The 14,698-nt window shown below is 38.8% G+C and overlaps 1 protein-coding gene across 2 annotated transcripts in view; it reads left to right on the top strand.

Annotated features, from left to right (window-relative positions):
* PLPP1 (phospholipid phosphatase 1) overlaps window positions 1–14,698 on the top strand; it is a 61,373-nt gene that overhangs the window by 25,896 nt on the left and 20,779 nt on the right. Inside the window, exons 2-3 of one of the 2 annotated variants that reach the window (XM_040542277.1) lie at window positions 108–259; window positions 3,682–3,962. In XM_040542277.1, the coding sequence (XP_040398211.1) occupies window positions 108–259; window positions 3,682–3,962 (433 nt within the window). The remainder of the gene's footprint in view (window positions 1–107; window positions 260–3,681; window positions 3,963–14,698) is intronic. The other variant, XM_040542276.1, reaches the window with a different exon arrangement.

The following is a 14,698-nucleotide window of genomic DNA, read 5'->3' as shown; positions in this document are numbered from 1 at the left end:
CATGTCCCTCCCTCTTTATGCACTGCTCCTTGGAAATGCGGGGGTGTAATAATCATTAGAGTTTAAATGTTGCTTTTGTAATGTATTTTTTTATTCCTTTTTGCTAGCTGGCTTGCCTTTTGCAATTCTCAATTCAAGACGTATCCCCTTCCAGAGAGGATTTTTCTGTAGTGATGAATCCATCCGGTATCCATACAAAGAGGACACCATTTCTTATAAGTTGTTAGCAGGAATAATTGTTCCTTTCAGTATAATTGTTGTAAGTTAAACTTTTTTTTTCATTGCATTTGATTTCAATGGGGGTGGGAAGGAGGGGCAGTCTGTTAATACAGATCTCTAAAACATAAAACATTTTTCTGTAGGATTTCTCGAACTTTAAAATAATGCCTTTAGCTTTGCTGCTAAAGCAGGAGAAATGGTGTTCTGGTAAGGATAACTAAAAAGTTTTCATTTAAAGCTGAACAAATATAAGTGAAGAACAGAAAAAGAACACCACAGAGCTATAGTGGCATATTTTGGTTTTTAGGTGACTTAATTGTACAGTTTGTAAGGTATGGAAATGAAGAAAGTTTTTATTGGTTAAGAATAAGACTCATGTTAAATATCTGTCTAAAGCCTTCCTCTTCTGGGAGCTACTACTCAGAAGGCAAGTTATCATAACCTATTAAGTCAATATTTCTATTTGCCACAGAGCCATTGGAAATACATTGGAGGTAAAAAGTTCTGGAATAAGACAAAACAAAATATTATGACTTCAAATCAGAACATAGCACAACCATAGCTTTAGAATACAAAGAATAAGTAGCTAGGGAGTCTTTTCCTGAACTTACTCTGAAGGTGAGGATAAAACAGAGTCCAGTTGTGTGAATTAATGCTAGGTTTCACTTTGATGCTGCACCTAAAGTGGTTCAGCTGTGTTCTGTGGGTAAGGGGACTGTCGCCCCCTTCCTTTCTCCTCACATCTGGTCAGAGGGCTGGAGAGATCCCTCTGCGACTGCCAGCGGTGTTTGTTGCCTGGAGTGAGACAGTTTGGGATCTCCCTCTGACCCCAGCCCCTAGCTTAGTCAAATTGGTTCAAGCATTTTGTGCCTCTGTATCCTTGAGACTTAATTGCACCCTGTCAGCTGAGCCAACCTGATAGCTCCTTATTGACAGAAGGTTCCACTCTTGCTTTGTCTTTTGCCACCTGCAGTGGCTTGTCTGAACCAGGATAAGCTACTGGAATTCCTTAACCTGGTTGAAAATAGCTTTCTTCTTTGTGCTAGTTTGGGTGAAAAGGCTTCTGGAAGAGTATGCGAGAAGTGTCAGTGTTGATGCAAGAAGTGGCAGGAGCGTGCCCTTGGGCGTGGGTGGAGTGGAAAGCTGGATCTCAGCAGTTACTGCTGCTTGTTTTATATCTTGTGGGACTGTACTTAAATTCCCACAGTGGCCCTTCAACAGGGGCTTCATCTCTGCCCAGATTACCAAAAAACTTCAGATTCCACTCATGTCTTTGTGCTGGGTGACATCAATTTTGATTGCAGCTACAACTTTAGCAGTGTTGAAACTTATGCCAAACAAGATTTTTAGATGTTTAAATGCTTATCCAAGAATATGTCAGAAATTAAAGCACGAAAACGAGCAGCCAAAGCAGAATGTCAGCTGGCTGTTTTTCTGGGCTAATGGATTAAAACCAGGGAATATCATAGCTGTCTTGAGTCTCTTGTATACATACTGTAGGTATGGATTTCTGTCTAGGTTCCAACATACAGGTCAACCTGTAGCTTGTGTGCTCTTGAAGTGAATTTTTTATCCTTATCTGTAGAAACGTGGGGCTGGGAACCAGAACTGACTTAACCTTGTTTTCCTTTTCTTGGAAAAACTGTGCTTCAGAACATAAATGCAGCAGAATTTTTTAATCCCCCCCTTTATTTTACATGTTTATGCTCAAACCAGGTAGTCAATATTACCAAGGAGCAGCCATACTGGGTAACAGCTGAGGTCCATCTCGCTTATTTCATTCTATCAGTGGTTAAAACAGAAAAGTAAGGAAGAACAGAGCAAAATACTTTCCTACCAGGCACTTGCAGCTCGGTGGCTTTGAGTCAGAAAAGGCTTCAGTGACCACAGAACTTCTTAATGAATTTACTTCCTTGATTTTTATCTAGTCTCCATATGAACCTGTATACACATTCAGCCAGTGAAGTTACCTTTATGACATCTGGGACCACCCTTTAGTGGTGAAATCAGGCTTTTCTGGCAAGATGGCTTTCAATTCAGATGTTAGAAGCAAATGTTGGTGTCTTACTCTTACTGCATATACGGATCACTGAAGATGAATACTCTGAGTCCAGATACCACTGACATAATTCTTTTTTAATCACCTCAGCTGAGATGAGTGGCCTTCCAGCTTTTTTAGCCATGTTCTTTAAAAGGAATTAATTCTTTAGTAGTCAATATATTGTCATGGCTGTGACACTTCGTTTCAGCTATCTTTGCCAAGAGGACATTCTGTGGGATGGGTAGATTCTGTGTAAGAGCTTTCTGATTTCTGCTGTGCTTGAAATATAGCTTTTTCAGCTTTAGTCCATGTTTCATCGTTTCTCTGTTTCAGTCCATGTTTTGGTAGGCTGCAGAATCCAAAAACTATCAGTGTCATACCCTCATTGGCTTGTCTGCCTGCCTTAAGTGTGCAAAGCTACTAACAGCTACCTTGTTTGCCCAGGTGCCAATGTCTAATGACAGCCTTATTCGCTCAAGCTCTGCCTTTCTGGGATCGTGGACATGTCACTCTATCAAGTGACAGATGGAGCCATCATTTAATCCTTATAGGATTTTTAATGATAACTACCTAACTGTATGCAACCCTGCTTCCATTTTATCACCTGTATGAGGAGAGCCCTTCTGTATCAAATGGGACTGGCTGGCTCATGCCCAGCCTCTCTGGTGTGAAGCATTAACTATATCAAATGAGGCTGAAGTTTTGTACACTTAGTTTGAGAAAAATATGCTTTCTGCAAGAGACAGAAGTTATAGGAAAATAAAGTTATGTCTGTTTTCTTATCAACACAATATATTCATGATGCATATACCTCAAACACAAAAAATACTTTGAAAGCCCTCGGTAATACTTGTCATTAGCTTTTTTTTCTCCCCTAAAGATAATTTTTTCTTGAGACATGGAGGTTTCTTTGCTTAAATAACTGGCCTTTCACGTCTAGAAATCAAATTTTGATCCTTCAGAACAGTTTCTGGCTTCACCAAAAAAAAACACCACCAAACTTTCTGACAAAATAGAAAAAAAATTGCCTAGTGGAAACTTAGCTAAAGAAGACTCAGCGTAGGATAAAACCTAAAACTAGAGGAAATGCTTCTGATCAGAGCCACGTTAAATAGTATGGTTGAATCCTTCTCTGAGAAGGCTTTGTTTTAGTAAATATTCTGACAATCAGTGTACTTGTATAAAGCTCAGCATAAAGCAGGGTAAGGCAAAATGTTTTTTTACTTTTATATAAAAAATGTTTTTTAAAAGCAAAAGCTTTAGGAATGGTTACTACCAATTCCTGGGAAAATTAATTCTGGAGCCTAATTAAAATTTTTTTTGGAAACTACATACTTAAGTAGTAACAAGAGTAATCTTTTTCTCTTAAGTCAACTTAAGTCATTGTCTTCCTTTAACTGTTGTCCTTCTTTTTCTTTCAGATAATCCTAGGAGAGACTCTCTCTGTCTTTTATAACAATTTGCACTCAAATTCATTTGTCAGAAATAACTACATAGCCACTATTTACAAAGCCATTGGGACCTTCATTTTTGGAGCAGCTGCTAGCCAGTCGTTGACGGACATTGCCAAGTACGCCATAGGCAGACTGCGCCCTCACTTCCTTGCTGTGTGCCAGCCTGACTGGACGCAGATCAACTGCAGTCTGGGTTACATTGAGAACTTCCCTTGCCAAGGAGACAAAGCAAAAATCAATGAGGGAAGGTGAGTGACTAACAACCTTGTAGACCTGGTTGTGAGACATGTTGCTTAGCCTGGAAAGCCTTGGGGTGATGGGTTTGGAGTCTACTGCATGCATTGTGCTTCTGCTAGAGTAAACTTGTGATGAATTCAGAACTCTGCCTATATGGGCTTGACACTAGATTTTTTTCTACTTTGTGAAAGTCAGTTTTATTGATATACAGAAGAATGTGTAAATTACTATGTACTCAGTTCTGCTTTTCAACAAAAATGGGTGATGCACACAACTTTGTCTGGCTTCTGTTTCTAAAATGTCCACATAACCTAGCGAGGAGAAGAATTTGAAGTCTCCTTCAAAAAAGAGTGTGGAATAACAAGAAAAGATAGTTAAGGCTTAGAATGGAAGCTAATAAAAATTGAATATATCCATTTTAGAAAATATGGAGGACTGTTAAGGGAATAGATCAATTCAGTTTTATCATTAGTAGTCATTTCAATCACTTAAATATTTAAGTGACTTTTCTTTGTTACCTTACTGAAACTGAACTAAAGAGGGGGAAGCATCTGACACACCTGAATTTTATGACTGGTATAAACAATGTTTGAATACTATTGGAAATGCTAAAGCAGGTTCAGAATAACTTCTGTAGCATGTCCTTTCTACAGATCTTCCAGTAGCATATGTGATATTCTTAAGCAGCCATCAGAATATGCTGTGTGTTGATTTAGTCTGAGGACCAGGTGTAGTTCCAAGTCATGCACAACAGGTGCTTAAAGGTTCCAGGAGCAGTTTGTTTCGAAGAGCTGTTGGTAATACAGGAGAAAGTGCACCAGAATAAGTAGTGAGGCAGAATAGTAAGTAATCTTAAAAATGAGCAGAACTTCATACAGGTTTTAAGGAGAAGAGTATGCTTCATGCACAGCTTTTTTATTGTTATTAATTGCCTTGTTTGTGCTCAGAAGACTTAATTTATTTACTCTGAGCTACTCTAGACACTGGTCATTGGATGACGTTTTCTTGCCTGTGAGTAGCCCCGCAGAGTTAGAATATCCACTAATAAGGTATATCTTTTGAATTTCAGTTCCAGGAAATAAAACTTGTAGTGGTCACTTACTGTGTGACTGTCAGCCTCAACTTGGAAAAAGTCAGAGTAAAAAGCAGAAGTATATCAAACGAAGAATTTCTAAATAGCGTGTTTCTCCAACTCCTTCCCCCACCTCTATGAAATAATAAGAGACCTAAAAAAAATCCCACAAACCAACAAACAAGCCTGCAACAAACCTGAGTCCTTTGTTAGCACTTAATTTACTAGCAAAGTCAAGCCTGATTAGAAATGAAGCAAGATCTTGGCAGGATGTGTGGTTTGGTATTTTTGTCTTGGTATTTTGTCAGCTTTGCAAATTTTATGTGGTAAGTTAGTAGAATTAATTGCCAGAAATGCATTCTTCTGAGATTAAAAGAAGATAAAGATCTATTTTCCCTTTCATGCATTTATAAATTACTTTTATGTTGCATATAATATTGTGGCAAGGAGGGGAAGTCTTCGTCTGAATATTACAAACTGCCTGAATATTACAAAGCTGTGTTCTTCTGATCCTCTCAATCTGAGCTGGTTTTGTAGGTGTGAAACGTTTCTACTTTTTCACTTCAGCTCACTAAATGTGATATTTCTTTTTATTCTTCTACTATGCAAAAAGCAAGAAGGTACTTGTCTAAGTTTCACACAAAAAGGATCTCTTAAGCTGTACTTTCTCAGGTGTTTGTGGAACCGAATGGCATTGATGAATCAGTGGGGTCAAAAATCAACTTTACTATAGGTATGAGTCTTCAGTATAATTTCTGCATGAGTCTAAAAGGACTCTCAAATGTAAAGCATAAAAGGAGACAACATTGATTGTAATGCCTGAAATGGTGTTGAACTATTTTTTCATGATTTAGGGGGAGGATTGTCCACTGTTTTAGCACCACCTTCTCTTCTTAGAGACTAACGTCTTGTGTAATGTGATCCTAGATGAGGTGCTGTCCTGATTTTGTCTGGGATGGAGTTAATTTTCTTCCTAGTCGTTGGTATGGTGCAGCATTTTGGATTTAGGATGAGAATAATGCTAATAACACACCAGTGTTTTAGTTGTTGCAGAGCAGTGCTTACAGAGCCCAGGACGTTTCAGCTCCTCGTGCTGCCCTGCCAGCAAGGAGGCTGGGGATGCCCCAGGAGCTGGGAGGGGATACAGCCAGGACAGCTGGCCCAGGCTGGCCAAAGGGGTGTCCCATTCCTTATTGCTAAGCATGATGCCATCTAAGCTGGGGGGTTGCTGCCCTGGGGAGTTGCTGCTGCTCAGGGATGGGATGGGCATTGGTTGACCAGTGGTGAGCAATTGCATTGTGCATCACTTGCTTTGTGTACTCTATTATTGTTGTTGTTATTAGTAGGTAGTATTTATTGTATTTGTTTCCCTTCATTTTCTGGCTTATTACACTGTCTTTATCTCAACCTATGAGGTTCTGTTCCCTATCCCACTGTTGTGTGGGGGGAATGAGCAAATGGCTGCGTGGTGCTGAGCTGCCTCAGAGCAGCAGTTCTTTTGGTGTCCAACGTGGGGCTCAGCAGGCTGAGATAAAGACAGGTCTGACCAGAGCATTTTAGAGAAAATTTGGTATAAGTGTTTTATTAGTTTAATAATTGCTGGTCGCAGTGTTGATGTACTTGTCCTTGCAACTGTGCTTGTTGTCAGAATTCTTGGGTAACACCCTACCTGCTGTCTAAGCTCCCTGTCATGCTGTTCATCACTTCTGGGATCTGGTTTAAGGTTGCCATTTTGCTGTTCTGTGTAACACTGGCTTATGGTATGATAGGATTACTGGCTGTGAGACTAATCTGGTATCTGTCTGTACTCAGGAGCACCGGCAGTGTCTAGAAGGATGCAGCGACAGAATAGTTCACTTGCAGTTTCTCATGGAAATGGGCCTGACCTCTGAGGGTGGTTTGTGTTCTGCAGGCAGGTTCCCACATACCTGAGGGTTGATAAGCCACTAAAAGGAAAGGGAGCTTGGCAATGAGTTTTCCAAGATGTTGGAGGACATTGATAAGCTCTTGAGCTGTAACTGAAAGGTGAATTTCTGTATCAATTAGATATTATTAGAGGCAGAACTAACTACCGTTTACCTTGTCATTTGCATAAAATAAACATGCAGTTAGAAGTACACAGAGTGAAGACAAGGCAATCATAATGTCACATACAAAACCATAGGTTCTGAACTGAGCACACCATTCCCGGGTTGTGGTAGAACTTGAGGTAGTTCTTCATGCTCAGTTATACAGTCAAAGACACATCTAATCTTTATTTACTGTTTCTTAAATGATAACAGGAAAACAACTTCCAGGGTGAAAAATCCATGGTGTGCTTAGAACAGCCCAAGATGCATAATTTGTTCTGTCCTCTTTTGATCCCTGGAACTCCAACTATAAAATTTCTTGTGTGTTTTAATGTGAAAGTAAAGCCATGGAATTTTGCTTGGTTGTTTACATTAGTAAAGTGGCAGTGGATTTTGGTTACTTTCAGTAAGGTTTTCCTCTCTAACCTGAACACGGTAAGTTAATTCTTGTTGATTTCAGTATCTTGTTTACTCTGAAAAGAGTCCTCTTCAGCTTTATATAGCTTTAGCTTCTCCTTGAGAACTTTTGTAGTATATTTGCGCTTCCAGTACTACTGGTGGTTAAACTAAGCTGAGGATCACAATAACAGTTGTATGCTTAGTAAATCTCATTCATATTTGTTGAAAGCTGCACATAAGAGTTGAGATATATTACTTGAAAGTATATAGTAGTTCCAGATCTCTAAAATACATATGGGTAATAGCTACTTTAAAAATTTCTAGTTAAATTAAAATCTATTAGCATTAGAAATTAGTGTTCTTTCCTACCTGTTTGTAGGAGAACCCTTTTTTCAGGCATTCTCTGGCATTTAATTTAAGCTAGATAAGGAAGCTGATATGAGCTAATTCACAGCAGTTTTCTGAGTGAATGATTCATACAGAGCTATATTCTGAAGCTTTTTTTAAATGTATTGCTATGTTTAATTCCAAGTAGTCACATGCAGAGCTTTTAATATTTATTCAAATAGAAGGTTAAAGAATAACTAAATAGGGTACTTGGCCTGTGAAGGGGATTTTTTTTCCCTTTGGTATCAAAAATAGTAAACTTCAGTCAACGACATACATAACATGGATGAGTAAGGTTTATGTATTTTTAAATGTAATTGCACTGTGGAGAAGGGTACCACATGTTGGTTCTTTATTGGGAGGCACTGCTTGTTTGAATCTTTTAGAAAAGCAAGTCTCGAAGGAAAAAAGCCAAGTTGTTCTCCTGTCACTGGAGATAATAATTAACATATTACTTATATGTCTGTATATACTTTAATGTATATACTTTAAATTGCCTTTCATGTACTGTCTTTAGTATATGTAAAGGCAGTGACGTGCCTAATGGCCATCTTATCTTTCAACTCTGGCAAAATAGGGCCCAGTAGGATGGAGTAGGTATGCTGGGCTACACACATGGCAGAGGAGGGAAATGAGTGAGCAGTCTGTGCTGTTCTCAGATTTCTCGATTCTTTTGCAGCTTCCTTTGTTCAATTCTTCTTTCTCTTCTGGCTTGCTACAACTTACTTTTACCTGGCTTTGAGCTGGTTTCCAAGATACCTGAATTCCTCAGAGGAGTACGCATCGAGGACTCAAAGGGTAGATCATGACTTCTCCATTCCTTGCTGGTTGCAAGGCATACTTCTCAAACCAGTCTGCTCTAACCTGTCTGTGGCAGGCTGTTCATGCCTCCTGCTGGTTAGCTTCCTTCTGTTGGAAGGAGTTAATAGAAACCACAGATATTCACCAGCAGGAGAGATGGATGAGTATTTTACTGTCCTCTCAAGCATATTGTATTTGCTGGTTTAGCCTGTCTGAAGTGAGTTTGTAAGCTTGAATGTCTAGTGTAGTAATGAACATAAAGTGCTTGTTTTCTTCTAGTACGTGTCTAACTAGTCACTTCTAGTTAGTTACAAGAACACCCTCAAAAAAAAAACCCCAGACTTTATTATTAGTGAGAACATCCTCAAAAACCCAGAACTGTATTATTGCAAAAATTTTGGGGCTTCTGCTAGGGGTAAAAGGGAAACTTCTAAAGTTATTGTGCTTAGATGTATTGTGCTTCATGGCTTCAAGGTGGTGGCCTTCTAACTGTATTATCAGATTGTAGTGACACCTTGAGTGAAGATGTTAACTGGTTGCTTCTGTCACCTTTTGGCAGTTAGGAGTTGGTAATTCCATTTTGATTGCCTTTGTGCAGAAGAGCACTGGTAACCCCCTAGGTAACAGGATCTGGAATCCAGCAGACAAGTTTGATCAGGACAGCCTGAACATGGAAAAGGCTGGTCTTTTAACTGAGTATCACTTTAGGCTAAGAATGGGTGTTGTTTCTTGCATGTAGTGTCCAATCCCAAAGACAGAATGTATACCTTACACAAAGCTTCTTGCAATACTCTTTGGAAGGTGGGAACTTCGTATGGCTATAGGCTTTTCTTTCAAATTTTTATCCATTCTTTCTATAAGCCAGTAAAAACTCCAAATAAATTTAGAAACAAAGCACACACAAAACTTAACTTTTCAATACCGTGTGTAATCTAAACAACACTATATTCTTGAACAATGTAGCAGGTGCTATATACAGTTTACAGTATTTTTAGATTTTAATTGAGGATTATGCTGTCACTCCCGTGTATCATGTTAAACTTGGCAGCACAAACAGCACATTTAAGCCTTGTGGAAAAGCCGTGTGGAAAGGTCAGGTGTATTGAATCTGATGCTATTTAGGCTTACATGTTATCCACAAAGTGTTAAGAATAAACGGTGTAGTACAAAATATGTAGTACTACTATTCTGTCTTCTGAATTGAATCACAGGGAAAATGATATGCTATGGAGAGAAGAAATGAAAGTTCTAGTTACAGCTGGTGTAAATGATGCCTCCCTAGAACTTTACATTTAAATTATACGTATTTCCCTTAAATTTACTGCTTTTTAAAAATCACTTCCTGCAAAAATGTGGAAGGAAAAGTCAGTTTGTAACACCAAAACACAATAAGGAATGTGAAACACCAATGTTGCTAATGTTACTATGAACTTACAACCTTCGAAAGCAAAGAGCTTCTAAATGGCATGTTTGTTCTAACTTTATCAGTTTTCTCACATGTTCAGTGTACCTGATTTGCTTGTTGTGCCAGACTGGTCACAAAAGTCTCTGAAATCTATACGGGACTAATCAATTTAGTGGATAGAAGCTTAAGAGATAATCCCAAACTATGCAGAATACTTGGCAACTGGTTTATGAAGTTAATGCAATTCTGTATTTTTGATACAGAAAATTCTTATGTATTTTAGTATGATTGTTTTTGTGAATGACAGTGAAAATTAATTTTTTGGGGTAAAATCTCACCTAAAGTATTGTGTCACTTCAGAAAATGAACATGCTGGCGTCTTTTAAAAGCTGACAAACTCCATCATTTAGATTACACATTAGAGATCTGTCTTCATATAGTAGAGTGAATCCTTGTCTTCTGAAGCTTTCATTGAGTTCTTTTTCTAATAAACTGTTGAATTCAGCACTTCAGCTCCGTTCTTGGCTTTCCACATTCCTTTGCAGCATGCTTGGCTGATGCATCAACACTTGTCCTGGGTAGGCAGTCCATTTCTATCTCATGCTTTTTTTTTCTCTCTGAACTTAAATGGTGCTCACTGAATCAAGATGGTCTTTTGCTATTCCTACTTGTGTCCTTGCACAAGGGCATGGAATGTTCTCGTGCTGTGAGGTTGTCTCTGAATTCCTAATATCTCTTGGCTGCTGCATGCAGTGATGCTGATGTGTCCAACTAGTTCAGCCTTGCTGCTGAGTAATAGATTCAGCAAAGCACCTTTCTTGTTTGGCCTGTCCAGCAGCAGTGTCAAAAAAAAAAAAAGAAAGCTGTTGAATTGCTTGTACCCTGCCACGTTGCCATTCCAGCAGATTTTGAGGCTGCTGAAGTTCCCTGAGCGAAGCCCTTCTGGATATGATGCATCTGGGTTCCTATGCCTCTGATCCTTACAGAACTTTGAAAATGTTTGCTAGTTGCATGGTCTGACTAGTGGGTTCTGAGACATCTTGGGCTTGATAGTTTGTATCTAATACTTTAGCAACTCTTCACTTTTCTTCAGGTGTAGGAAAGAGTTGATCACTGGCCTCTAAACACCTAGGCAAGCTTCCTCTTTGGGATGCTCTCATGACTTTGCTTTTCCTTTTGTGTCTCCAGCTATACCTTATGGTGAATTGTAAAAGGAGAAGGGCTAACACATGGTGTGGTTTCCTGAGCCCTTAGATCCGTTAGCTTTTACTTGTTTACTAAGCTCTTGGTTAAGGTGTAGATTTGGAGGTGTCCCATTCATGTCTCTTAAACCATCTGCATTTGAGATGGCTTGTTTCTGTTCTCTTAAAAAGACGTAGAGTAAAAGGGGTTTTGTCTTGTTTGTGTATTAAATGTGTTTTGAACTGGATTTCATAATTGCCAGATGTGTCCCTTTGTGAATGAAACTTTGTTGTCCTGGTGGATTACATTTGAAAAATCTGGATTGAATTTCAAACCTAGTTAACTGCTGGGCTCAGTTTTTTTAAATGATATATATATATACCCATCTGTGTATATATACACATACTTAGTTTGCTTGTATGCAGTTCAGAATCTTTAAATTTTTGAAACTTATGAAATTAGCAACAATATTTCAAAGCAATTTGAGCATTGCAGAGGGAGATGGTTCAGGTTTCTGAATGCTGAGAATGAAGGGATCAGTATTTGTTAAGAGTCAGAGATGCATACAGCAAGCAACTCGCTCTTCTTCGTAGCCTTAAAAATGGAGAAAGCGGAGGTATTGCACACGTGGCAGTGCATTGTAATCATCATATAAACCAAGCTGCTTTCTTTCGTTCCAGGGTTGTAAACATTACCACGCTGTTGGTATGAGATATGGAACAGTTACTTCCCTTCTGCAGATGGGAAGGCATAAACAACCTGCTCTTCCTTGGTAAACACTGCAACGGTGGGAACAGAAAGTGGGCATTCAGCTCCTTTGCTGGAAAGTTGTGAGAATGTTATTGTAAACAGTCTTTTGACAGACTAGTCCTTCAAGCAAAAAATTTTTAGCTGTGATTGCAGGTTCCTAACTAACCAGCTAAGTGCATGTGTGTATTATGCACATGCATAAATGTCTTGCATAACCTCTGCTTCTGAGCAAACAGAAGGTAGTGCAGGTGATCTGTCAATGAGTAAGGACAGTGGTGAACTGATTCTGCACAGAATTGTTGCCATATTTCTATTGTGCATATTAAAAAGGACTGTTAAGACTCTTGGTTTTTCTTGTAGTTGAATCTTATGTCATGTTGGAAATCAGTTCTGAGCACCTGTTAGCTTTTTCAGAGTTCTTTCTAGTTTTTTGGAAACTTCTTCAAACTAGAACAAAACATTTATTTTTAGTAATTGTTCCTGGAATCTTCGCTCTCCCTTGACAGGATGGTTGAATATAAAGGAGAGGGGGAAGGGAGCAGTGGTGTAGGTATTTAAAGGATAAACTGGACACCAGCGTGCTTGTTTAGGCTGCTAATGCCCTAGCTCTTACAGCTGTGCTAAACTTGGTGGCAGTGTGCAGTGCAGTTTGTTGGCTTACTCTCTTGGTTTACCACTGGTTAAACTAGTTCCCATCAGCACACCTTCTTCTACAGTGTGAAGTTCACCCCCACATGTAATTGTCCTGGGTGTGTGCTAAAGGGCTCTTAGCCTGCCTGCTCAGGCTTTCTGTGATTACTCCAAGTTTTTCTGGATGTGTTTTTATTGCATTTTTAGATGAGCAGTTCAAGTTTCCCCCGATATTGTAACTACTGACCTCTAAATATTTTTGTCAATTAAAAGAATTTAAAAAGTGGTGTCTGAGAATGGTGATGGGTTAGGATCTGTAAGGTCAGAGTCCTGGGTTTGGAGGAACAGGAAAACCTGATGACTATGCAGATCCAAGCAGCTGTCCTTGCTGGTTTATTCTTCAGCTTACTGAACGCATGCACTCAACTAAAACCTTTGAACCTTAGGTGGTAAATATTAAGCCATGCTGCACTAATCAAGCTACTTGAAAGGCACTCTGTGCAATCTGAACTCTGTTAGACTCAAAAGAGGACTTGAGGCTAGCAAGGATGCCTGTGTGTGAGAAAAGCTTTCTCTAAAGTTCAGTTTACCATAAGATTGTTGAAGGTCTCTAATTTCAGTCTGTCACTCTGCTCCATTTGTGGTAACAGATAACACAGCTGTGAAGGTTCATAACTATAATTGTATTACTAATGTAGTGATTTATATCACAACTCAGATGTCTGTGGAAAAAAACAGTTCCCTACTTCATTTGATATATTGCTGCCATGCTGCCTGCACTCAGAACAAGATGTGTAGTCTGCCATTGCAAACAAAATGTAATCTTCAAAGAAGTCTTTAGGAAATTAGAGCTGACTGTTTTGACCTCGATAATTTATTTCAGCACAATTGCCAAGGTGGTGCCCTTGACTAATCATTTGCCAGGAATTTTACTTTAGCTTTGTTTAGAGTTGTCTGTTTGAGCTCTTTCACAGGCAGTGCACATGCATGCCAGTGAGTGTGGTTAATTCCCTTAGAGCAGTTCCCAGGAGCTAAGTACCCATGTCAGACAGCTGGCATGGGGCTAAGCCTGCATGAAGGTTTGGTTGAACTTCAGAATAAAGGTGGAAACTCTTATGTTGTCCATTCTACGCAGGGAAAACACCTTTTAAAACTCTGTGTTTAAAAAATAAAATAAAAATCAGACATTACTTGCTTGCATTTTAATGAGTATTATTTTTTTTTCCTGTGTCATTAGGTAGCCTTTGCAATTGGTTTGCTTTGGATTTTGTTAAATGTAACCCAAAAGACTGGACATGTGCTTCAGATTAACCTGTCTTTATTAAACAATTGTTCCTAGTTTTCCTAGTTCTCTCTTGGTACTGGTGGTATTCCTAAGATGAAGCATTGTTTTTTGCTAAAGTAATGTCATACTGGAATATTTCATAAAAGCTTTATTTTCGAAACTAAGCTTTGTGGAAAAAAACAAAATGCACTTACTCATTCAAACATAACTATTTAGTTTACTTATCTAATCTGGCAGTTTCCAATAACATAATGAATCAGAAATGTCTCTAAAGTTTATACAGACTTGTTAATGACATGTTTGCTTGGGTACTACTGGTATGTTGTATATAACAATCTGATTATTTCTGTTATGGAGCTTTTAACCTATGAGCTGTTACACTGTCACTGTACAGAAGCTTAAATGTTCAGGAGTTTTCATCAGAACCTATTCACTATTATTCACTATTTTTCACTTCTGAAAAGATGCATGCCAAAAAGTTCTTAAGAAGTCTGGGTACGGAAGCAGTTGAAAGGATGAATGGAATGAATGCCAGATACATTTTTGCTATTAATCAAACGATGCAACTGTTTCCTTTAGCAGTACTTCTCACCCCTTTGTCATTACTGTTAGTCAAGATGCAGCATAGCTGATTTGTGAACACATCCAGTCCTATCCAAATAATCCACCACTCCTGAGAACTGGAGCCTAAATCAGGGTACCCACACTTAATGTTTGTGGGAAGGTTACATGGAAGGAAAAAGCTAAAATATGGTAGTCAATGAACC

This window comes from Cygnus olor, chromosome Z (assembly GCF_009769625.2).
Source record: "Cygnus olor isolate bCygOlo1 chromosome Z, bCygOlo1.pri.v2, whole genome shotgun sequence".
Lineage (NCBI taxonomy): Eukaryota > Metazoa > Chordata > Aves > Anseriformes > Anatidae > Cygnus > Cygnus olor.
This window is presented reverse-complemented; position numbering and strand designations above follow the sequence as displayed.